Below are 23963 nucleotides of genomic sequence, written 5' to 3'. Positions count from 1 at the left end.
ATTTGTGATAATAATTTGGGCAAAAATTAGAGGGCCCTCTATTTTTTTGCATCATCCAAGTGGCGCCCATGTTTAATCAAAAGGCATCCCAAAATAACAGTTTGCTTTGCCACATATATTAAATACAGTGTGATTTTAACATGTGCAATAACGTTCACATTGTAGTATTTACAAGCTATCCCAAACTATGCTATGTCTTCTTGTTTCAAGTTATCGAGTACGTGTCACGAGTATAATGACAAAGGAATGCATTGGTCTCGATAAAAGAAACAGTGTAAATCGAAACAATCAAGGGGGCTGGGATTTCAAAGCCTATGCGAATTTAACCAGCTCTACTTGTAAAATAAATTTGGCGGATAATTCAGGATCCTTCCTCTCTTGTATTTCAAGTTCTTAAAGATTTCGAAGCTGTTCAATGGCCGCAGCTCTTTGCATATCTCTAACTCAAGCTCGCTTATGGTAAAAGATTTAATCACTCCTCAAGGGTTCTGGAATGTTGACGTTTGATAGATTTCGAAGTTGGCCATTTGTTGACGTCTGATAGATTTCGAAGTTGTTCAATGGCCGCACCTCTTTGTATATCTCCAACTCAAGTTCACTTATGGTAAAAGATTTAATCACTCCTCAAGGACTTTGGAATGTTGACGTAGTTCAAACTATTTTTACTTGAGATATTAGAAGTGGAGTGATAAAGATCTATTATCCGATTAAAATGAAATAATTACTTGAAATTGGACTCTCATACTTCTCAATTGTCGCACCTTTTACTATCTTCGTAGAATTTCATTTGGTCTCTCCATGTCCCGGCCCCTAAGGTTCGTATCTTTTTAGCGTCCATTTTATGAATTTATTCCAACGAATATGAATCTTACACCATGTTCCTGAAGAATTGCATAAGTTGGATGGACCTAGGGAAAAGGAAAAAGTATATAAAAATCACTGGGATCGGCGCACAGCTCCCCGCTTTCATAAATGCAGAATGTGGATGAGAGATATAGCTGTATATACACGGAACAATGATGGACACTCTCATAGAGTTTCGTTAACATGACATTAAAAGTAAAAAATCTTCCTATTTTTTCTATTATCAAAAAAATTCTTAACAACTTTTTAATAAGTGTCCTATATTTTTTCATTATATATTTTTTTATCTCTCTTTCATATTTATTTTATATATAATTAAATTTTTATAGAATTTAAATCCATAAATTACTAACCATCAAAATAAGATTAATAATTAAAAAAATACATAAATATTACTATATATATCAAATAAAAAAATACAACATTATCCCAATTAATAATTTTTTTTAATGATTACAACCGTAGTGTGCCCGAATATATTCAACCAAGTCGGTTGGAAGTTGATGATGCAGTTGATTATCAAGTAACTCGTAATTTCTCTGGAAGTATTCTTGAAATTCTTGGGTGGAGCCTTGAAATATTTGTGACCGGGGATCTTCATCATCCGACCAATTGACTACTACATCTCCCTCATTTTCAATAATTATGTTGTGCAAAATAATGCATGTATACATGATATCCTTCAAATTATTCTTGTACCAAAATCGTACTGGACCTCTTATCATTGCCCATCGATATTGGAGTACTCCAAATGGCCGCTCGACATTCTTTCTCGCGGCCTCCTTTCGTTCCTTAAATATTTTTCTCTTAGGATCCTGGGGACACGAAAAACTCTCGACAAAAGTAGCACATTCCGGATAGATCACATCGGTCAAATAATATCCTTTTGTATATTGTGTATTGTTAACCGTAAAATTAACCTCGGGTGCATTTCCTTGTAAGACGTTGTTGAATAAAGGTGATTCGTTAAGCATGTTGATATTATTACATGACCCTGCAATCCCAAAACAGGCATGCCACATCCACAAGTCTGTAGATGTCACTGCTTCAAGCACAATTGTTGGAATGTCATGATCTCCCCAAGTAAACTGATCTTTCCAAGCGACGGAATAATTTTTCCATTGCCAATGCATACAATCAAGACTTCCCAACATGTCAGGGAAGCCGTGTTTCTGCTCATGCATTTCAAGTAAATGTTGGATATCAGCAGCATTAGGTCTTCTCAAATATTGAGTCCCGAACACTTCAATTACATATCGACAGAAGTTGATAAGTATTGGATGACAGTTGTTTCAGCAATCCGTAGGTACTCATCATAATGATCAGCATGGACTTCATATGTCAATTGACGAATAGCCGTCGTACATTTCTGAAGGGGTGGCAAATCTTTTTTTCTCGTCGCATCGACCTTCTATTGAAAATATTCTGAATAATTTTTCAAGACATCGACTATATGAAGGAATTAGGGATGTAAACGAGCCGAACCGAGCCGAACAGTATCAGGCTCAAGCTCGGCTCGTTTAAGTTATATTCGGGCTCGAGCTCGGCTCGAGCTCGAATCGAGCTTTTATCATAAGGCTCGAGCTCGGCTCGTTTTAGAATTATTAGGCTCGCAAACAGTTCGAGCTTGGCTCGTTATTAGCTCGATTATCAAAGTTAACAAGCCTAACTCGTTAAGCGAGCTCGGGCTCGTTTAGAGCTTGTTTTTGGCTCGTTTTAGAGCTCATTTTTTGCTCATTTTAAGGCTCGTTTTAGAGCTCATTTTTTTGTCTCGTTTTAGACCTCGTTTTAGAGCTCGTTTTTTTGGCTCGTTTTAGACCTTGTTTTTGGCTCATTTAAGGCTCATTTTAAGGCTCGTTTTTTGGCTCGCGAGCCTATAAATGAACATGTTCGTGAGCTCACGAGCCGAATATCCTTAAGCTCGAGCTCGGCTCGATAAAACTGTCGAGCTCGAAATCGAGCTCGGCTCAATAAGATAAACGAACAAACTCGAACGAGCTTTTTACTGAATCGAGCTCCGAATAGCTCGCGAACCGTTTGGTTCATTTACATCCCTAGAAGGAATAACCCTCTTTGCATTCGGAATCGACGTCGAAATATATCATTAGAATATATTGACTCATCAGAGAAATAATTGTAAAAAAGACGAGCATGCCCGACTTCACGATCCCAATTTAAATACCTTCTCTTCTGTGTTCTATCGGAAGAACTTTGTGCTCTTTGACGTACCATTTGTTGTTGCTCATATAGCCGGAGCATTCTTTGTTCATCTATATCCTCGGCATCTTCCTTAAATTCATTTATCCAGAATCCACGGAGCATAGATCGATCTAGATTTTTAGCCATCAAATCTTCTAAGATATTTTTGAAAGAAATAAAGAGTTGAGAAAGTGATAAGAAGGATGAAATCTTGCAAAGTATATTTATAGATTTTTTTTAAAAAATTTTAAAAAATACTCGTTAAACGGCTATATATAACCGTGGTTCAACGTCTCTATTTTTTCCAACATTTCTTACATTCAACATTTATTTTTTTATACAAATTTTAAAAAAAATAAAAAGAAATGATGGAGCGGCTCCGTAAACATGGAGCCGATCCGTCATTTTATGAGAGGTTCATCCCAACCTCTACGTAGCCAATAGATATTCTAATAAATTAAAAGGTAATATTAAATGATCAAAATATGATGAGCGAGAATAAGATTTTTTTAATTTATAAGATCATGTCTAAATAGTATCATATTTTATAAGTCCAATATATATATATTTTTTACCTATTTCCATATTTAATTTAAAAAATAAATCTTAATTAATTATTAATAATAATGCTTAATTAATTTTTTAATTAATAAATTCATTTTCTGGCTGGCCAGAACCTGGCCAGCCAGATTTACCGTAAACTAAATGCAGGAATCATTTCCCCTTTCCCCACTTCTCTCTCCACCGAGCAGCTTTGCGGGGCTCGAGGCACCGCCACCTCGCATATTCCCCAAAACTTTCAACGAAAGACATTATTCTTTGTGTAGAAAACGACAGCGGACGCGTATGACGAACGGACCAAGTAGTGGCGACAAACATTAATTGTTTGTTTTAACTCTCATCAAAAGCTAGGGGGCAGAGCAGTCCTTTTTGTTTGAAATCGGGGTTTCAGATGCCAAGACTATCATCTTGCTCAATTCTATAATAACTAACTAGTGATATGTATGTATAGGAGTTCTGAATGATTAGAATTTGTTCCGCTAGAATAGAATATATTTTTTTTAATTTTAAGCTAATTATCAAGGATGGTTAAATAATATCATATTTTATGATTTAATTATATATTTTTTCATATATTTTTATATTTAATTTTTTAAAATTATTTCTCTATATATTATTGATTAATTATATTTCTAAGATGACATGTATTGATTAAATCTTTAGATACATTTTTATTTTTTTAATTGACATCGTATATTTAATTTATACCGATTATTTCTAAAAATGATCTATTCAATCATATGAAAAATTTTCATCTACCACTACAATAATACTTTCATTCCGATATTTTAGTCAATCACTTATTTTAAAAAATTTATTTATTAATTTATAAAAATTGATATTTGATACTTCGATGTCCAGAAAAATTAAGAAATCCATTCATGTGCACCATTAATCCTAAAACGGTTTTCTTTTTTTGAATTATCATTGGACGACTATCCTAACACATTAATTCATTCAAAAAGTGTAATGAGCTTGACTTTTGAGGCGTCTCAAATTATAAATGGATTTTTTGAGCAAAACTCATTCATAACCTTAAATAGTTCATAAATACAACAAATTCAAACTCACATCCTCTAATCATGCCCTTAAATATAAATTTCACAACCTAGATAAAAAAGTTATGGATTTCTAAAATTTATGAGCCTTGAGATGTTTTATCACAAGTTCATTAAAGGATCAAAGTCGGTCAAACTTATTTATTAACAAATTAAATTTATTGTACTTCTTTATGTTAGTACCTCAAAGTAGTTTTAATATGATTAACCAAGTCATGTTAGATCATATTAATTTTTAACTCTGTGTCTAAGTCTACAGGAACTTAGGAGCACAAGAATTCGAGCAAAAGATGTAGCTAGCGAGAAAGACGTCACAGGAGAGAGTCGATGGACTTTGTGTGTCCGAGGACGAGATGCTGTGGAAGAGTACACGGGCGAACGAGAAAGGAGCATACGATGTTTCAGAGGGATGAGAAGCTAGAGCAGAACATTACTGGAGAAGACGAGTAAAATACGCGGTTAACGAGAAGAATGACACAGGAGAGAGCCGACAGACTTAGTGGATTCGAGGGATAAGGTGCTGCGGAAGAGTACGCTGGCGGACGAGAAGGAAGCACGCGGCGATTCCGAGGGACGAAAAGTTTGAGTGGAAGTTTGTTCTAAAAGGTCGGAAATTAAATTTGGGTGAACCCTATTCTAGAAGGCTGAGATCACCCAAGTGGAGCCGGAGCCTGAGTGAAAGACCCGGACCCAAGCAAACGAAACGGAGCAGAAGACTCGTACCAAGGCGAGCGGAACCGGAGCAGAAAATCGAGATCGAAAGTTAACAGGATGTTAACTTCTTGGTCCGGGTGTCCAGACTCGCTGGATTCCAGGCTCCCGGAACCCTTCCAGGCACCCGGATCATGATTTTTATCCGGATTACGTCAAACGTGATCCGTTACGATAGGGATAAAATGTTGTCCCCCTCTAGGCGTCCCGACCAGAGTTATAAATACAACCATGGCCCCAGAAACCTAATTACAACAAGAACAACACTTGAGAACACTTGTAATTGATTCTACTTGATTCCAGCCTTGTTATTGTGAGTCATCAACGTTATAAGAGATTTCTCCGCCTGAAAGAGAATGTGTTTAGTGCGCTTTCAACTTCCTTGGATTAACAACCTTCCCGGTTGTAACTAAGTAATTTATTTGTGCCTCATCTTTTTTAGTTTTTTAATTATTTTTATGGGAGTGTTAATTTTGATAAAACTATAAAAGTTCAAGAAAGATTTTTCGTTTTTTTTGTAGGACTATTCACTCCCTCAAACTGGCTGCCAAGGATCCTAATACTTTATTCATTTGTTAATTTATTGAAGTTAAGATTCGATCCTTTCGTATCTAATGCACCATTAATCCTAAACATTTAAATTTTTTGAACCATCATGGGACAACTATCCCAGCACATTAATTAATACTTCAAATCATATCTTAAGATATGGTTTCATTCAACATGAGGTAATATATGTAATGAGCATGATGATCTTTTGAGGTGTTAGGTATGATTCAGTGGTAAATGATTGGGATAAGACTCTAATGGTGGTCAAAACTCAATAAAAGATTTCACTATCCCTGTAGATATTCGTCGAGACATTTGCTCCCTTCCAATAGTAATGGATAATTTGAGAATGTTGATGTGATAATTTCATATTCTTTTAATGACCCACCCTTTAAGATGTCTAAAATCATTATTAAAGTTTTTGACCAAAACTTATTAATAATCTTAAATACTACCAAATCAATCTTATTGTGCTATTTACATCTTCTAATCATCCCCTTAATATAAATTTCATAACTTTAATAAAAAGTTATAGATTTCTAAAATTTATGCGGCCCTGAGATGTTTTATCACGAATTCATTCAAGGATCAAAGTCTCTCGTATTTACATATATATCAACATCGTCAAAGGATTATTAAATCTCCCTTAATTCAAATCATATCAACATTTTAAAACTCTAAATATGATAGAGCCACCAAAATTGATTGATCGTCTCACCCACTTCAAAAATACTTCAAATTAAGTTTATTATATTTTTTTATCCTGCAGGTAATGTAAACATGTATTTAGAGGATGTTTAATTAAACTTATTAAAAATAACTTATAAATTCATACATCTTATCTTATAAATTATTTTAGGAGCTTATAAGTTGTTAGGTCTTATTTTAAAAATAAGTTGTTAAAGTGTTTGGATGAATTTATTACAATCAATTTAAAGATATTGATATGTTTAGTATTATAAGATTTTTTTATTAATAAAATTATCAAAATAGATATAATACTATTAATAGAGGGTTTTGAGCTTTTTATTAATAGAGAGTTTGAGCTAATTTCTACATAGGGGAGAGAAAAATTGGAAAGAGTCGATGTCGATGGAGAAGATGGCACGGTGCTAGAAGAGAAAGATATTTGATTTATAAAATTTATGGAGGATAAGATGAGGATTTATAAAATTATATAACGATATTTTAGAAAAGAAAATAATTAAAATAAGATTTTTTTGAAAAGTAGGATCTACTATGTTTTTATTTTGACAGCTTATAAGTTATTTGAAAAAAATTTTACGAAATAAATTTGAAGAGTTTTTTAGAGTGCTTATCAGCCAAATGCCCACTTAGATATAAATTAGAATATTAAATTTATGACAGTTGATTAGTAGACTGATGGTTTAAATTTATTTGAGTTAAATTAACAAATCAATTGATATAATCGATGAATGAAAAATTAAATATAGAATGGATAAAAAAATATGAACGAGATAACACCTAATTTGAAATGATCAGATGAAATACGTCGTAGTCACCTATCGAACAATAAATACGACAATTTAACAACCACCATAGTACTGGACAGCATCACACAAACGTAGGACGGGGCAAGGGAAATAACGAAAACAATTATGTATATGAATAAATATAAAAATTAAATATGTTTTTAATAGATAATTTATATATTTAAATTTTCAAACGGATTAATTTTAAAAAAATTTCATCGACGGTGTTCTTAAGTTTATCGGGAAGAAAATTATTACAGTCCGTCGAACTTTTAAATGCGAGATTGATTAACTATTGGTAAAAAATAAAAAAAAAAAATAGAATCGTCACCTTAGCGACCCCTGACCCCGGCCCCACAAGATTCTATCGGAAATAAATCACGGTTAATACTGGACAGGATAAGTGATTAGGGGTTGAAGGAATTTTTAGCCCAATAAATCAGGATTTTATTCCCGAGTGTAACCGACGATCTTCGACCCCACAATTTTATTGACAAAATGTAGGTACCTAACCAACTGATTCAGTCCGTGAGGGCGTGATTGATTAACTATTGCATCGTATTCACGAGGTTAAATATATATATATATATTTAAATATAAGGAAAATGCGATTCAATAGATTATCAAAATTATTGATATTTACGTAGCATTTCCTTTCCTTGGTTGTTACTGCCTGCGGAGTGCGGAAGAAGTCGGTGGGGATGGATGATCCAGAATAATGTTAAACTCATTGGGTTGCCTGCCTGCCTGGTCTGGTGCTGTACAACTCACTTCGCACTGTTCGGAATCCCAACATTCCCGGCAGCAGCAGTAGTAGTAAATGGGAAAGAAACAAGCCGCGCCCCCCTCGGCCACTCTGTCCCCCATCCACCGTCACATCCACTTCCAGACTCACTCGCCTCCTCATCCCTCATCCGCACCACCAATTCCACCGAGTCCACCTCAAGATCAGTTAGAAATCGGCGGCAGGCAAGCGGCCAAAGAATGGATCCGATAAGAAGGCGCCGCTGAAGGTTTGAGATCTGTCGGCCGAGGCGAGGCGAGGCGATTCGATTCGACTCCCTTCCACACGAGAGCCTGGGAGTGGTTTGTGCTCGAAGCGCCTCACCCTCCTATGCAGTCGACATGGGCATGATGGTGCTCGCCTCCGCTGCCTCGCTCCGACGCGATTCCTCCCTCTCGCCCTCCCTCGCGGAGCAGCAGCACGGCGTCGTCCCGCTCCTCGCTGCTGCTCCTCCTCCTGCCTGCCTCGTCGCCGACAGCGGCGATGGAGTCCGTGGCAAGACCTTCGGCGGCGGGCACCTCTGGCACCCGCCCCGACCATCGCCCGACCGCAACCCTAATCTCCTTTTCCCCGACCCTAATCCTAACCCTAGCCCTAATTTCACCCATGCGGCCTATCTCGCCAAGCCCGTGCCGACCGGAGTCAACGCGTGCGGGATCCTTGCCAACTACGGGACCGAGGCCTCGGCGGAAGAAGGCGGAGGGCCGTCTTGCCGTCACTGCGGCAACGGCCGCGGTTACGAATGCTCGACCCACGTGAAGAACACGTGGGTCCCGGCGGCTGCCCGCCGGGAACCCCTCTTTGCAGCATCCTCCCAGAAGAAGCCCCGCCTCGCGGCATCCTTGCCGGAGAACGCCGCTCCGTCCTGGAGCTCCGACACTACCGCCTCCGTCACCCACAAAGGTTCCTCCTCTACATCAATACCTCCATTTTTTAATCCGAAAAAAGAATAAATTTTTGTCTTCATGATGCTCTCCCACATTGAATAGATTATCAGAACGGCCCGAGTTTCATTTAATTACTCGCGTTTCAATCCGATTCTTCTGCCACGCAGATGCGGTCGTCAGAAGCGGGCTGCCGCGGCAGGTGCGAGCGCCGGCCATGTTCCGGTGCGTGCGCGTGACGCCGGTCGACAGCGGCGAGATGGAGTACGCTTACCATGCGACGGTCAAGATCGGCGGGCGGGTCTTCAAGGGCATTCTCTACAGCAATGGGGTCGACGGCGGTAAGGCTGCGGTACGAGACATGCCCGACCTCCACCTCGGGAACCAAAACGGTGGTGGCGCCTCGTCGTCCGGCCTCTTCGGCGGCACCAATTGCGGTAACTAAATCAGTTGAAATCTTCATCATGTACTATCCATATGTGAGTAGAGCATCTGATGTTTCATGTTTGTAAAAGTCTGCTCCTTTCTTCGTTCTGCTAGATCGAACTATTTTTTTTTTTTTGTAATAATTAAATTGGTGAAGGTTAGTAGTCATCTTGCTTTCATTTCGATCATGAATGATTTTTTTATTCGAGTGGGAAATCCATTGTCAGAAGATTTATATAAAGTTAGTGTGAGAAATCATGTGCCCGCTGTTCTTTCATAATCGTGATCATTTAGTCTGCGTGTGATCTTTTGGTCTACTAGATTAATAAATTGTTCGGGTATGTAACTTTGTTTCTATTATATCTTTTGTTCTAAATGCTGTTTTTTTTTTCAACATTTATATTCTTTTCCTGATGACTTCTAAAGAAATAACTTTTACTACATTTGATTTCAAGATAGATATGGAAAATACCAACGTCCATAATTGTTATGTATAAATTAATATTCCTATTTTGTTCATGATTGATTTTTTTTTTTGTTTTATGATATAGGCATTCTTTCTGAGTTAAATGTATTATGATTTCAATTTTTATAATGATGATCATTCAATCTTGTCTTAGTCTGTTAATGAAAGATAGTAAGTAATTAAGGTATCATTACTAAGGTAAGAAGTGAATGGGTAAAGTTGAACTTCTAAATCAAAGTCATATGCATCTTCAAAAACTCAATATTACACAAAGTTAATGTTGTTCTATATTAAAAAATAAATCATGCATCTCTATTAAATGATAAAATGTAAGAACATAAGACAACATCTAGGAATTGTTTGTAGAATTACTCAGAAAATTATCTCTCTCATGTTTATTTTTTTTTGTTTTTGGAGAATTGTTTTAGTGACTTTTAGAGAATTATTTTAAATGTCTACAGTGCAGCATATTCTTGTTTTTCTTAGCATTATCATGAGTTTGCTTGGAACATGTCTTTGAGGTCATACTTTGATGCATATTCATCAAAGAGCTATAATGGAGTTGGGTTGAGTTGAGCTGAAAACTTACTTGTCATCCAGCTTCACATGTTCTTTGCGAGAGGAAGTTGGGCTCTCAACTGACGCACATTGTGCGCTTGTATACCAGACCATGACACGCGGATGAATGCTTTCAGAGACAAGTCTGAGGAGCTGTAACCATCCACCAAACCCTTCCAAAGCCTCCAAAACAGAGAGCTGTCTTTTTGAGCTTATAAATATCACACGCACCCTCTCCCAGCACTTCACACAGTGCACCGAGCCATGACAACTCTCATTCTTCTCTCCCTCGCTCTGTGCCTCGTTCTCCCTCACGCCTCCCTCGCGCAGCAGGGCTTAGGCGAGCCGTGGGTGGCCCAGCGCCGCCTCGGCTACCGGAGCCAATGCCAGCTCGAGCGCCTCACCGCCCTTGAGCCCACTCGCCGCGTGCCGTCCGAGGCTGGCTTCACCGAGTACTTCGACCAGTACAACGAGCAGTTCCAATGCGCCGGGGTGGCGGCGCAACGTCGGACCATCCAACCCAAGGGCCTCCTGTTGCCTTCTTTCTCCAACGCCCCTACCTTGACCTACATTGTCCAAGGCTCGTCCCTTGATCTTTCCTACCTCGCACCCTAACGTCAAGCAAAGTCTTAATACATGCATCTTTCAGGAAGGGGCATCACGGGCACGGTGATCCCTGGTTGTCCGGAGACATTCCAATCTCCGCAACAAGGCTTCGAGCAACAACTGGAAGAGGAAGTTGCAGGCCAAAGCCAACAGTTCCGAGACGAGCACCAAAGGATACAATTCTTCCGTGAAGGTGATGTCATTGCATTGCCTGCCGGTGTCGCACACTGGTGCTACAACAACGGTGAAGTCCCGGTTGTAACCATTACTGTGTCTGACCCCAGCAGCAATGCCAACCAACTCGATCGCCAACATCGGGTAACCAATTACTTATTTCATCACACAAATCAGTATAAATACATATAGTAGCTTCGATCTAATCTGTATAAACAAATTCAGGAGTTTTTGTTGGCGGGTAGAGAGAAGCGATCGCAGGAAGAAAGTGCAGAAACAGAAGAGAGATTCCGACAACATATGGGGAAGAACCTCCTAAGCGGCTTTGAGCTTGAACTTCTTGCCGAAGCTCTTGGAGTCGATAAGCAAGTGGTACGAAGAGTTCAAAGCCAAAATGATAACAGAGGTGAAATCGTTCGTGTGGAGAGAGGGCTTCAGGTGCTGCAACCATCACGAAGGAGTACTGAACAAGAAGCACAGGAGCAAGAGAGGGAGGAAAGAGAACAAGCTCAAGAGTCGAGGGAATGCCCGTACCAATCCAATGGATTGGAGGAGGCTTACTGTACTTTGAAGAACAAGCAAAACATTGGTAATCCAGTAAGGGCTGACTTCTACAATCCACGAGCTGGAAGACTGACCACTCTCAATAGTCAGAAACTCCCTATCCTCCGGTTCATCCAATTGAGCGCCGAAAAAGGAGTTCTCCGACGGGTACACATCATTCTGATCATTCGTTATTACTTATCTGAAATTGAAGAAAAACACACTATAACTTTGTTTCTCTTTCTTCTGTAATCATATAGAACGCCATCATCGCGCCTCATTGGCGCATCAATGCTCATAGCGTCATCTATGCGTTGACAGGAAGCTGCCGCATGCAAGTCGTGGGTCACCGAGGTCGAACTGTGTTTGACGGCGAGCTCCGCCAAGGGCAGCTGGTGGTGGTTCCTCAGCACCATGTGGTGATCAAGAAAGCTCAAAGCGAGCAGTTCGAGTGGATCACGTTCAATACTCACGAAAACGCTATAGCGAACCACGTCGTGGGGAAGACGTCGTCTCTCCGTGGATTACCGGTAGAGGTGCTCATGAACTCGTATAACATCTCGAGGGAGGAAGCCAGGAGGCTCAAATTCAATAGGGGGAATGAGATGTTCATCTTTAGCCCGAGGTTCGAGAGAGAGCAGCAGAGTAATAATGTGCTCAAAACTGTCACAGAAAACTAAAAGGGAGAGCGACCAGTCTATTTTCTACTTCCTGCTCAAATAAATAAATAAAGTCCAGTAACCTTCGTATCATTTCGACCTCAAGAACTAATTAATCAATTCAACAGCAAGTTTCGAGATAGATTAATGCATTAACTATTAATTGACTCGAACCTTTAATAAAATAATGTAATTAACTAGTATATATCACAAGGGCCATCTTCCAATTGTATTCGTCGTATATTTCTCCTGTACCGTCAATGACCAAGAAGGTGAGGCAGCAAGGGGAAGAAGAACTTTGTTGGGAGGGCACGGGATTTGATCTCCGACCCTCGTTCACTTAGTTACAGAGATCAAACTGATATGGCTGCAGCAGGGTTCGCTGATTTCACTTGTTCCCAGCTTGAACCCGAAGCCGAAGTAGATGGAGCGTTGGAACAGATTGATCTGGACGATGAGAGCTTCCTCCAACACTACTACTCCATGCTCGGCGGCCAGTTAGAATCGCCGAGCTCCACCAGGAAGCTGGGCCACAACGCCTACGAGCGAGATCGAAGAAAGAAGACCAACGACTTGTACTCTTCGCTTCGCAATCTACTCCCCGAATCCAAACAAAATGTATGCATGCAATTCCTTTTTCTTTTTCTTGATTTTGAAGAGTAAGGGACATGATCCTCTGTTTTGTTCTTCATTGTGCAGAAGGAAAAGAAGGTAAGCATCCCAATGACCATTTCCCAGGTGCTGAAGTACATACCGGAGCTGAAAGCAGAGTTGCAGCAGCTGTCGCGGAGAAAAGAAGAGATGCTTCTGGTGTTGCGGAGGCGCGAAGAAGAAACCCATCGCGTTCAGAGTGTAGGCTATCCCCTTATTTCAGTTTCCTGTCTCAGCAACAGGGAAATCATGGTGCAGTTGTGTTTACTGAGCCAAGACGCCATGATTTCCTTGGCTGGAATTCTGAGTGCTTTAGATGGAGAGGGGCTTCAGCTTCTGAATGCTTCAACTCACACCGCAGAGGACGGTAGGTGTTTCTGCAGCCTCCACCTTCAGGTGATTGATTAACTTTCTTCCACCTTCTGATCCATGTGGATTCATGTTGATACTTCAGATTGTTTCTTACTGCTGGTCTGGTCTTGTGATTCATTGACATTGACAGGCAAGGGAAGCTTTCAAAACTGACATCTTCGGCGACCATCTCATAAGACAGATAAAGCTGCAGGAGGCAAGAGCAGAATATTCCGGCGTTGCTCCGGCCTTCATGCACATGTAAATGCATGCATTAGTCGACGAGATATGATATGATACTACTTTTTCCTTGGCTGAATCTCTATCTATACTGTATTTGCATATGTATTCATCAAGCATGAATAATATTTACCCCAAACCACTGTTGTCCGTTGCATTTATGTTCTAGAATTTTGCAAAATTTTAAATCCGTAAATTTTCATCCTAATTCATCAAATCCAAGATGAACTAACCAATGCAACTATTATATATTTTGCGCGAGGAGGATAATGTATGCGCGTTTGCTTCATCAATTAATCCATATACCTGTTCATTTGTTATTTCAAGGAAGAGCAAAAACTCTCACGCCATATAAAATCTTACTACTGATCACACTCCTTTATGATTTGTTACTCGCCTTGAGCTCCACTTGATCTGGTTTAATTGGTACACACCATGAGCTCCTCTTTGAATGCAAACCCCTTTTAGCCCTTTTGATGCACTATTGTTTATCAGTGGACCTCCTCAAGGAGGACGACAATTGTAGTTTTGCAATGAAACTCTCTTCCACTTGGCCTCACCTCCACATCTTCTTCATTCTCTATCTCCACATAGGCTACTATCGGTACAATCGACTCAAACTTTGTATACAACTAATATCAGGAATTGAGTGAAAGGGAGGGGCATGCAAGTTGAGACTATATATATATATATATATATATTTATTGTGGAAGGTCAATATGTATCAAAGTCAGAATGAATGATGTTAGAGAACCTCAAGTATTTTAATACGCAGTTCGTATTCAAATTAACCTATCCACGTACATTAGTATCTCTTAACATGGGAAGAGTGTTAGATAAACAACGAAGGGTGGAGCCCGCAGCAGTGTTGCAGGGAGGAGTCCGGCCACGTTGCAGCGCATGGAGAGCTCGTTGCCTCGCGTGCTGATCATGCATGGGCATGGGGACTACGTTGAGCACCGTCAAACAATGCCACACCGTGGCAGGATAAAAATTATTGGACGAAAAAATCAAAATAATTTTGATCAAAATTTCTATAATAATATTAAAATAGTTTTAATTAAATTAGAGAACTTTGATTAATGTTAAAATAAAATGAACCAACGGTTAATACAATTTTGATCATATAGATTATAGAATCTAAAAGTACAATACTGATCTTAATAAAGTTTTTCATTTATTTTATTATTTTTTACGGCTGAAAATTTATTATTTTATAATTTAATTTTCAATATTGATCTATAGTTTTTATATATTTTTTATTTAAAAAATTTAAGAATGCAAACTGATTTGTAGATTATTCTATAATTTAATTTTTTTATTAAAATATTTTTTTTTATCATATGGAAATCTGAAAAAGCTCATTTGGTAATTAATTTATGTCTTTAAAATCAAGTATTATGATAATTTTTAAGATGATTATTAAATGTGTCTAAATAATATCATATTTTATAAGTCCATTATATACTTTTTCATCTATTTCCATATTTAATTTCAAAAATAAATCTTAATTAATTTTTAATAATAATACTTAATTAATTTTTTAATTAATAAATTCATTTTCTGGCTGGCCAGAATCTGGCCAGCCAGATTTATCGAAAAAATAATTGTTATTTAAAAATACGGTAATTCTTGTTAGCCAGAATCTGGTCAGCTAGAATTTTTTATCCTCCAATTAGAATGCATGTATGTACATGCATATAATTAATGTACACATATGATATTACTAAAATATCCATGTGTACATGTATTGATTCTAGCTGGCCAGATTCTGGTCATTTAGCATTACCCTTAAAAGTATATATATAGATATAAACACCGATTAATGATTTGTATACGCCAGCAATTTCAAATTTCAAAATGGCAACTAATTAATAAGGACCGCCAAATAAATGAAGCCGAATCAGGTCGCATGCGAGCCGTGCGATTGAGATCTGACGGTTATTTTTGCTGGGTGCAGTGGGGCCCTCGTGGTCCTCGAGTTTGCCGCCTACCGTTTCAAATTGCCCCCCAACGGCACGCTTTTTGAAAGCGAGAGCCAGGAGGTGCAGATACTGTTTAAAGGTCTTCCGCCGTGCGGGACAGCAGACCGCATCCCTTTCCCCAGGGGGAGAGAGAGAATCGTGCTTTAATTCGAATCGTCTTCCGGCGATGTTTAAGCGGCGGAGCATCTTCGAATCACGCCGAAGATAAATCTTACCTTCTTCCTGTTGCTGCTGTCCTCGATCTCTCCTTTTTGGTTTCGAGAGGTAATTTAGTTGGCATTGTGGAACAGGACTAGAGAGTTTGTTTCGTTTTTTATTTTTGCAATTTTAGTTTGAATTTGCTTTTCATCCTGTTCTTGATTCACTGTCCATCGCATTTTAGTCGCAATTTGGAGTGTTTTGATCCGTCATTTGTGCCTATTAATCATACTTTTGTGGATCGTTTGGGAGGATTTGATGCCGACGAAGGGAAATTTTAGATTATTCACACCTATATGTTCGTCTCTTGCTTGATTTCCTTTTTCTCGTCAGGCTTGTTTGGATCTAATTGAATTCAGGAAGAAAATCGGTATTAGTCTGTGTACATTCTCCAAAGAGGTTTTGTAGGATTTGATTTTCAGTTAACGGATTTTATTGACTTGGTTAATTTTTGCTTGTAGTACATAATAATATCTCCTCATGGCACCTGATGCCACTTACTTTGAAGAGGTGAGACTCACCCCTGAAGTTATTGATCCTCCTAAAAATGAAGACATGGTGGAAGTAAGTGAGCAAGTAAATGACCATGTTCAGCTTACACCAAAGCCAAATTTCGCTGATGCAAGCAGCGTCCCTGAACTTTTGGAATGTCCTGTGTGCCTGAATGCAATGTATCCTCCCATTCATCAGGTTTATTTACATACATTCTTTCTTTTCTCATGTTATTTACCTCTTCTTAACTTTGATCTCACAAGAACCTTGTGTCAATCCTTGCTGCTTTTCTGTTGTTTTGCCTTAACATTTTCTTCTTGTATTTGCCATCAATATTTTGTAGATTGTTAAACAGAAATATTCTGTAAACCCTAAAATCCAGCCAATTGGCAACCTCCAGTCCACTGCACTAACATGCCAATCGTCTTGCACAACCCCCCATAGTCAGCTTACGAGCCCTGTAACCTGCCCTAAGGTTTGGGACCTGAGTTTTCGACTAAAACTTTACTAGGAAACGCCTTAAGTCGAACTCAAGCTTAGTCATGCCATTGATCAAGTTTTTATTTCCCGACTCAATAACACCGCTAAATTACAAGATTTTAAAAATCGATAAGTTCTAAGTAATTATAACCTCTACCTAAATGATGATACGGTAAAATTATGATCTAAGGGGTTGAACAGCACAATAAAAACTATTTTAACAACTAAAGATATAGAATGTGTTTTAATTATTAACACAACAGAATTAATATAATGCCTTAAAAACGTTTGCACAATAAAAATGAGAAAAGCAATAGGGAAATAAGACGAAAAAGAAAGACAAGAGAAAAGCAATAAGAAAATAAGACAAGAAAAAAAAGACAGGAGGCCATAGTCAGAGTCAAGGTATTTATTTTAAAATTTGCATCGTGTAGAAATTCAGTTTGATGTTTCCTTTTCCTTTGTTATGCAGTGCTCAAACGGCCATACACTATGCTCTGGATGCAAACCCAGAGTTCACAATCGATGCCCTACTTGCAGGCATGAGCTTGGCAACATAAGATGCCTTGCGTTGGAGAAGGTTGCAGCTTCTCTTGAATTACCCTGCAAATATTCAAGCTTCGGTTGTCTGGGTATATATCCGTATTACTGTAAGCTGAAACATGAATCACAGTGCATGTTTAGACCCTACAGTTGTCCCTATGCTGGATCTGAGTGCACAGTTGTAGGCGACATTTCCTATTTGGTGACTCACTTAAAGGATGATCACAAGGTTGACATGCACAATGGAAGCACTTTCAACCATAGATATGTGAAGTCAAATCCGCATGAGGTTGAGAATGCTACGTGGATGTTGACGGTAATTGCTCTTATATTTTTGGCTCTGCTATTTTTGGATCCGCATGAGGTTGATTTCTTAACTTGCTATCTAGTTAGTCAGCCATTCCCTCTACTCGGTTAGTTAGAACTGTAACATAAAAATTCCACAGGAACGTAGATCTACCTTATTCCCATTCCTTAGAGTAACTTGTGGCACCTCAGATGAGCATGATATTGTTTAGACTGATTAGTAATATTTTTTTTAGCCTCGACAGTCATAGTATTTGACTGCTGTTGGGGACTGTTTCTTCCAGGTTAAGTTGGATTTGAATTGTCTTTAACGAGATCTATAATTCGATTGTAAAGTTGATTTTTGCATAATAACCTGTCTAACATATTCCCCCTTTTTCATTGTAGATTAGTAACTTTCGGCAAGCAGCTCTGTATTTATCTAGTGCTTATTATGTTGCTTATGGATTTATCTGAGAAACATGTTCATTGCTTAACTGTCTTGTTATTATATCTAGTTTATCGTTTACGTGGACTCAGGCAAATCATGCTGTGCTTCATTTAGGTGTTCAGTTGCTTTGGACAGTACTTTTGCCTCCACTTCGAGGCATTTCAGCTGGGTATGTCACCCGTATACATAGCATTCTTGAGATTCATGGGCAACGATAGTGAAGCTAAAAACTACGGTTACAGCCTTGAGGTTGGAGGGTATGGAAGGAAGATAACTTGGCAAGGGGTGCCTAGAAGCATACGCGATAGCCATCGAAAGGTGAGAGACAGTTATGACGGGCTAATCATCCAGCGTAATATGGCTCTGTTCTTCTCAGGAGGGGATCGGAAGGAGTTGAAGCTGAGGGTGACCGGAAGAATTTGGAAAGAACAATGATGCTCTTGTTTTCCAGCCACATTATAGTCCGATGTTCTTGCGTGAGCTGCTAGTGGCTTGTTTTAGTTTTATGAAATTTTCAGGCTGATAATGTAATGCCCGAAGCAAAACTCGCTTTGCTTCACTACCTGTTCTACGTGCTTAAATTGCATGGGAAATTATTTCGAGAGAAGAAATCTAACTCATCCTGTGCTAAAGAATTTTATAACTCATCCTGTGCTAAAGAATTTTTTTTTTTTACCAAATTGCAGTGCTAAAGAGGAATCAGAGTTTACGAAATTACTCAGATGCGGACTCTCACTTGAAAAATAAACGTATTCGTTCTATAGCGGACTTGTTACAGGATCAATTTGGATGGGCTCTTGTTCGTTTAGAAAACGCAATTCGAGGAACTAATATATGGAGCAATTCATCATAAATTGATATAGACTCCTCAAAATTTGGTAACTTCAACTTCATTAACAACCACTTATGAATCGTTTTTTGGCCTACATCCTTTATCTCAAGTTTTGGATCGAACTAATCCATTGACACAAATTGTTCATGGATGAAAATTGAGTTATTTGGGTCCTGGAGGATTGACGAGTAAAACTGCTAGCTTTCGGATACGAGATATTCATCCTAGCCACTACGGACGTATTTGTCCAATTGATACGTCCGAAGGAATCAATGTTGGACTTATTGGATCCTTAGTCATTCATGTGAGGATTGGCCATTGGGGATCCATAAAGAATCCGTTTTATGAAATATCTGAAAGATAAAAAAAGGAGCTGCGCGAAGTTTTGGGCCCTAGGTGTCTGCGTTAAATTCAGGTGTCTTGGATTAAATTAAAGGCGTCTGGAGTCAATCCAGACGTCTGAATGGACTCAGAATATATATATATTTTTATTTATTTTTGTTTTAGTGCTACTAATAGGCGGCATGGTCAGACAAAAGATTGTACGGCGGAAACTTCCACTGTCACTTCAGAGATATGCTCGGCCCGTTAAGGTATTATGTCAAAGACATTTTACTGACAAGTCTTTTCAGGGAAAGCTTTGAGATACATGTCCACCTTGGGAAGCGTACACGTGCGCTACATGAGCTCTATATAAAGGAGGTCCAAGCATCGGCGGAGGTATGCGTTACATGCGATATTTATTGTTGCGCTACAATTCTCGTTGCTTCTTCTTCTTCTTGCTTCGCCGAAGACTGACTTGAGCGTCAGAGGGTCATCGCCGAGAGACCCCTTCATTGGCTCGGCACTGACGCTGTTTGTGTTGTAGGTCAGAGCGAACTCCACCAGAGCTAAACAGGAGTGTCACATCCCCAATATCCATCTCATCGACTTTCGGACAGGATCATATTTGGCGCCGTCTGTAGGAACGTAGTCTACATCCGAGCCGAGAAGATAGAGGACGTTGAACGACTAACCACCGTGACGCTCACTCAGAAGGAGCTGGAGATGCTCGTGCAAGCACGAGCAGTGAAAATGATCGAGCAACAACAACGACAGACGCTAGCCGATCGGCTAGCGCCACAACCTGCAACATCAGCGACCGACAAGTGAGCTGGGCAAGAAGACCGAGCGGAGCAATTCTCCGTATGGGGGCAGAATCGAAGGCCGACCGACATCTAGGAGGAAGTGTCGCTCACACCGATCCCCTTCCATCGAGTCTTGTTCCAGACCCCCTCGGAGATAGCCCAAGCGTATCAGGAGCGGGGATCATCTTTAGACGATGCTCCTGTTCCGGATGCACGGAAAGGTCCCGAAGCGCCACGTCTCCCGAACAGATCAACAGACAGTTCTCAGAGGAGATCTTACAAGACCCTCTGCTCCGACACTATACCCTGTTGGTGATCGGGACGTACAACGAGTCGACCGACCTAAACGATCATCTGGATCGGTTCGATAACAAGGCAACGCTGCACCAATACACGGACGGAGTGAAGTGCCGTGTCTTCCTCACGACTCTCTCCGGATTGGCGTAGCGCTGGTTCAGAAGACTGTCGGATGGCTCGATACGAAGCTTCAAAGACTTCCAAGCCGCTTTCCACCACCACTTAGCTAGTAGCCGACACTACTAGAAGACGAGTGTCAGCCTCTTCGCCCTGAAGCAAGGGCCCAAGGAAGCACTTCGAGCGCACATTAAATACTTCAATCAAGTGGTCATGGACATCCCCTCGGTCTCGTTCGAGACCATGATGAACGTCTTCACCCAGGGGCTCACCGAGGGAGATTTTTTCTGGTCACTCATCAGGAAGCCACTCAGGGACTTCGACCAAATGCTCAAGAAGGTCAACGAGTATATCAATGTGGAAGAAGCTCAGGTGGCTAGAAGAAAGGAGGCACCGACCGAGCATACGACACCGACCGAACGCCGACCGTTAAGCAGCCATCAGCCACCTAAGGGGCCGAGGGTTGAAGGAGCACGACCGCACCAGGAGATCAAGGCACATGTGGCGTCTGGTCGGCCTAAGGCATCAAAGGGCAAGGTATGGATGCCTATATTTTGTTCATTCCACCAGTCGACGACTTACAATACACGGGATTACCGCGGACTGACGCCAATCATCAGCCAACCGACCCTGAGAGGATACTACCGTCGATCTCCCTCTCTCGATCGGCGACAAAGGCATCGATCGACCGGGCGGCGAGAGGAAGAAAGACGGGAGCCTGAGCATCACCATCAACGAAGGGAGGACACTGATCCCTCCAGGATTCCAGCCGAACGAAATAGGTCATCTGCTCGGGAAGAAGAAAACATGAACAACGCTTCCTGAGGAGAGATAGACATGATTGCTGGAGGGCCGACCGACGGCGACTCCAACCGAGCCAGGAAGTCATACGCTCGACGGTTGGGGATCCACGTCGTAGGATGCAGCAAGGAGAAGGCCGAAGGCCCCCCAAATCAGCTTCGGCCTTGGCGACTTGGAGGGAGTAGAGATCGCTTATGATGATGCTTTGATCATCCAAGTGGTGATCGCCAACTACACCATTCATCGGACCTTCGTTGACATGGGGAGTTCGGTGAACATCATTTTCAAGAAGACGTTCGATCAACTGCAGATTGATCGAAGTGAGCTGCTGCCCATGGCAACCCCGCTTTACGGATTCACAGACAATGAAGTTTTGTCGGTCGGCCAAGCAAGGTTGGCTATCTCGCTGGGAGAAGAGCCATTGAGGAGGACCTGAACCACCAACATCATAGTGGTGGACACACCGTCGGTCTACAACGTCATCTTGGGCTGACCGACCCTCAACGAGTTCTAGGCGGTGGTGTCTGTTAGAGTGTATAGCAACCAACAGTGTCAACTTACTGCCAGAAGATAAAGTTCCCAGTAGACGATCAGGTGGGCGAGGTTAAAGGTGACCAACTGGCTGCTCGACGCTGCTGTGTGGAGATGGTCAAGGCCGAGGCAAATGCCGCTTGGAAGACTACACGGCTAGAGGTAAACACTATCACCGAGAAACCTCCCACTTTGGTATATGAAGAAAAGGAGGAGGTCCAGATCTACCTAAGCCGGTCGGAAGCCACAACCTTTGTTGCCGCCGACCTAGAGGAGGAGAAGAAGGCAGAGCTGATCGCCTGCCTCAAACAAAATCACGATGTGTTCGCCTGATCGACACATGAGCTGCCCGACATCTCCCCGAGAGTGGCTTAGCACGAGCTTCACGTCCGATCGGACGCTCGCTTGGTTAAACAAAGGAATAGGGAGTTCAGCACGGAGGAGAACGTGATCATCCGGGCGGAGATAGAAAAGCTACTGGAGGTCGGCCATATCAGGGAAGTCCAATTCCCGAGCTGGCTAGCCAATATTGTGCTGATCTCCAAGTCGGGCAATAAATGGCAGGTCTGCATCAACTTTCGTGATTTAAACAAGGCATGCCCGAAGGATTTCTATCCGCTACCCAAAATAGACCAAATGGTGGACTCAACGGCGAGCTGTGAGCTGATCTGCATGCTTGACGCGTATTAAGGATACCACTAAGTGCCGCTCGCCCGCGAGGACCAGGAGAAGGTCAGCTTCATCACGATCGATGGGGCATACTGCTACAACATCATGCCATTCGGACTGAAGAATGCTGGAGCCACCTACCAGAGGCTGATGAACAAAGTGTTCCGACGGTAGATCAATCGTAATATGGAGGTATACATCGACAACATACTAATTAAATCCCTCCGAGCTGCTGACCTATACGTAGATATCAACAAGACTTGTCGGACACTGAGGACTTATAGGATAAAGCTGAATCCCGGCAAGTGTCTGTTCGGCACAAAGAGTGACCTATAGATCTTTTCACTAAGACCCTTAAGGCAAGAGCTTTTGATGGGCATGTTGAAGGGTTGAGATTCAGATGTATGGCAGCAGATATGGCATCTTAGTCTTTTAGTATAAGTGGGAGATTGTTAGGATGTATACTAAAAGCCTAGCTTTTGGTATAAACATTTATCTAGAAATAAGAATCACATTGGTCAAATGTCTACATTTATGATAAATGTAGTTGTTCAATTAATTTATATTGTAAATAACATGGTGTGTGGTGTCACACACAGAGGATCATGTTATCAGTACCTTATAAATTATAAACAGTAACTCACGACCAAGATGGAAAGGAACAAACCATTGGAAGGTCGTAGTGTAATTAGGTATTAGTTTATCTTAACTATATAATTACACTAGTACACTTAGAGTGTATTGAGTAGGACCATTAGAGGTCGTTTCTTTTATAGTGACTTTATAAAGGAACAAAGACCTCAATTATTATGGAAGTGTGTGCTCTTAATCCTAATATAATAACAAGCACATATATTTAATATTTATTTCTTTAATTTATCAATGGGTGAGATTTAGTTCGATAAATCAATAAGCCCGATAAGTTGGGAAATGATATCACTTATAGTGTGTGTTGTTGATTATAGAAGGAAACTGTGTCCTAGTAATCTAGGTTGAGAATGTCCCCAAGAGGAGCTCATAAGGATTGTCATGTTAAACCCTGCAGGTGGACTTAGTCCGACATGACGATAAGGTTGAGTGGTACTACTCTTGGACTAAGATATTAATTAAATGAGTTGTCAGTAACTCACTTAATTAGTAGACATTCGACATCTTAAACACAGGGAGACTAACACACTTATAATAAGAAGGAGCCCAAAAATGTAATTTGGGATTGGTGCGGTAGTTCAATAATAGTTCTCTAGTGGAATGAATTATTATTGATAAAATTAAGTTGTGTGTTCAGGGCGAACATGGGATGCTTAATTTTATCGGGAGACCAAAACCAATTCCTCCTCTCAGTCCCTATCGTAGCCTCTTAATTATAGAGTACTATACC

General features: G+C 40.4%; 4 protein-coding genes across 4 annotated transcripts; all 4 read left to right on the top strand.

Moving 5' to 3' along the window:
* Positions 1 to 8107: 8107 nt before the first annotated feature.
* On the top strand, positions 8108 to 9712 carry LOC121989469 (protein SHI RELATED SEQUENCE 6-like). The gene is made up of 2 exons (XM_042543543.1): positions 8108 to 9122; positions 9274 to 9712. Exons 1-2 carry the CDS (start codon positions 8561 to 8563, stop codon positions 9546 to 9548), a joined length of 837 nt encoding a protein of 278 aa, XP_042399477.1. The 5' UTR covers positions 8108 to 8560; the 3' UTR covers positions 9549 to 9712.
* Positions 9713 to 9840: 128 nt separating this feature from the next.
* Positions 9841 to 12628, top strand: LOC121989468 (cocosin 1-like). Its single transcript, XM_042543542.1, has 4 exons — positions 9841 to 11133; positions 11203 to 11477; positions 11559 to 12044; positions 12137 to 12628. The coding sequence occupies exons 1-4, from the start codon at positions 10818 to 10820 to the stop codon at positions 12554 to 12556; spliced, it is 1497 nt and encodes a 498-aa protein (XP_042399476.1). The 5' UTR covers positions 9841 to 10817; the 3' UTR covers positions 12557 to 12628.
* Positions 12629 to 12744: 116 nt separating this feature from the next.
* Positions 12745 to 14089, top strand: LOC121989470 (protein IRON-RELATED TRANSCRIPTION FACTOR 2-like). The gene is made up of 3 exons (XM_042543544.1): positions 12745 to 13153; positions 13235 to 13582; positions 13689 to 14089. Exons 1-3 carry the CDS (start codon positions 12899 to 12901, stop codon positions 13800 to 13802), a joined length of 717 nt encoding a protein of 238 aa, XP_042399478.1. The 5' UTR covers positions 12745 to 12898; the 3' UTR covers positions 13803 to 14089.
* Positions 14090 to 15815: 1726 nt separating this feature from the next.
* Positions 15816 to 18847, top strand: LOC121989466 (E3 ubiquitin-protein ligase DIS1-like). Its single transcript, XM_042543541.1, has 4 exons — positions 15816 to 16026; positions 16422 to 16650; positions 17405 to 17791; positions 18326 to 18847. The coding sequence occupies exons 2-4, from the start codon at positions 16441 to 16443 to the stop codon at positions 18644 to 18646; spliced, it is 918 nt and encodes a 305-aa protein (XP_042399475.1). The 5' UTR covers positions 15816 to 16026; positions 16422 to 16440; the 3' UTR covers positions 18647 to 18847.
* The last annotated feature ends 5116 nt before the right edge of the window (positions 18848 to 23963 follow it).

The sequence above is a fragment of the Zingiber officinale genome, chromosome 6B, assembly GCF_018446385.1.
Source record: "Zingiber officinale cultivar Zhangliang chromosome 6B, Zo_v1.1, whole genome shotgun sequence".
NCBI classification, from domain to species: Eukaryota; Viridiplantae; Streptophyta; class Magnoliopsida; order Zingiberales; family Zingiberaceae; genus Zingiber; species Zingiber officinale.
The sequence above is the reverse complement of the archived record's forward strand: the minus strand, read 5'-3'. Positions and strand labels throughout refer to the sequence as shown.

Bases quoted from the DNA above. Each gene is read 5' to 3' on its own strand.
- LOC121989468 (XM_042543542.1), top strand. From the start codon at position 10,818: ATGACAACTCTCATTCTTCTCTCCCTCGCTCTGTGCCTCGTTCTCCCT. The intron at 11,134-11,202 runs GCTCGTCCCTTG...TGCATCTTTCAG, and splicing joins CTTGACCTACATTGTCCAAG to GAAGGGGCATCACGGGCACG. The intron at 12,045-12,136 runs GTACACATCATT...GTAATCATATAG, and splicing joins AAAAAGGAGTTCTCCGACGG to AACGCCATCATCGCGCCTCA.
- LOC121989466 (XM_042543541.1), top strand. From the start codon at position 16,441: ATGGCACCTGATGCCACTTACTTTGAAGAGGTGAGACTCACCCCTGAA. The intron at 16,651-17,404 runs GTTTATTTACAT...TTTGTTATGCAG, and splicing joins TGTATCCTCCCATTCATCAG to TGCTCAAACGGCCATACACT. The intron at 17,792-18,325 runs GTAATTGCTCTT...TGCTTCATTTAG, and splicing joins ATGCTACGTGGATGTTGACG to GTGTTCAGTTGCTTTGGACA.
- LOC121989469 (XM_042543543.1), top strand. From the start codon at position 8,561: ATGGGCATGATGGTGCTCGCCTCCGCTGCCTCGCTCCGACGCGATTCC. The intron at 9,123-9,273 runs GTTCCTCCTCTA...TCTGCCACGCAG, and splicing joins CGCCTCCGTCACCCACAAAG to ATGCGGTCGTCAGAAGCGGG.
- LOC121989470 (XM_042543544.1), top strand. From the start codon at position 12,899: ATGGCTGCAGCAGGGTTCGCTGATTTCACTTGTTCCCAGCTTGAACCC. The intron at 13,154-13,234 runs GTATGCATGCAA...TTCATTGTGCAG, and splicing joins TCCCCGAATCCAAACAAAAT to AAGGAAAAGAAGGTAAGCAT. The intron at 13,583-13,688 runs GTGATTGATTAA...TGACATTGACAG, and splicing joins TCTGCAGCCTCCACCTTCAG to GCAAGGGAAGCTTTCAAAAC.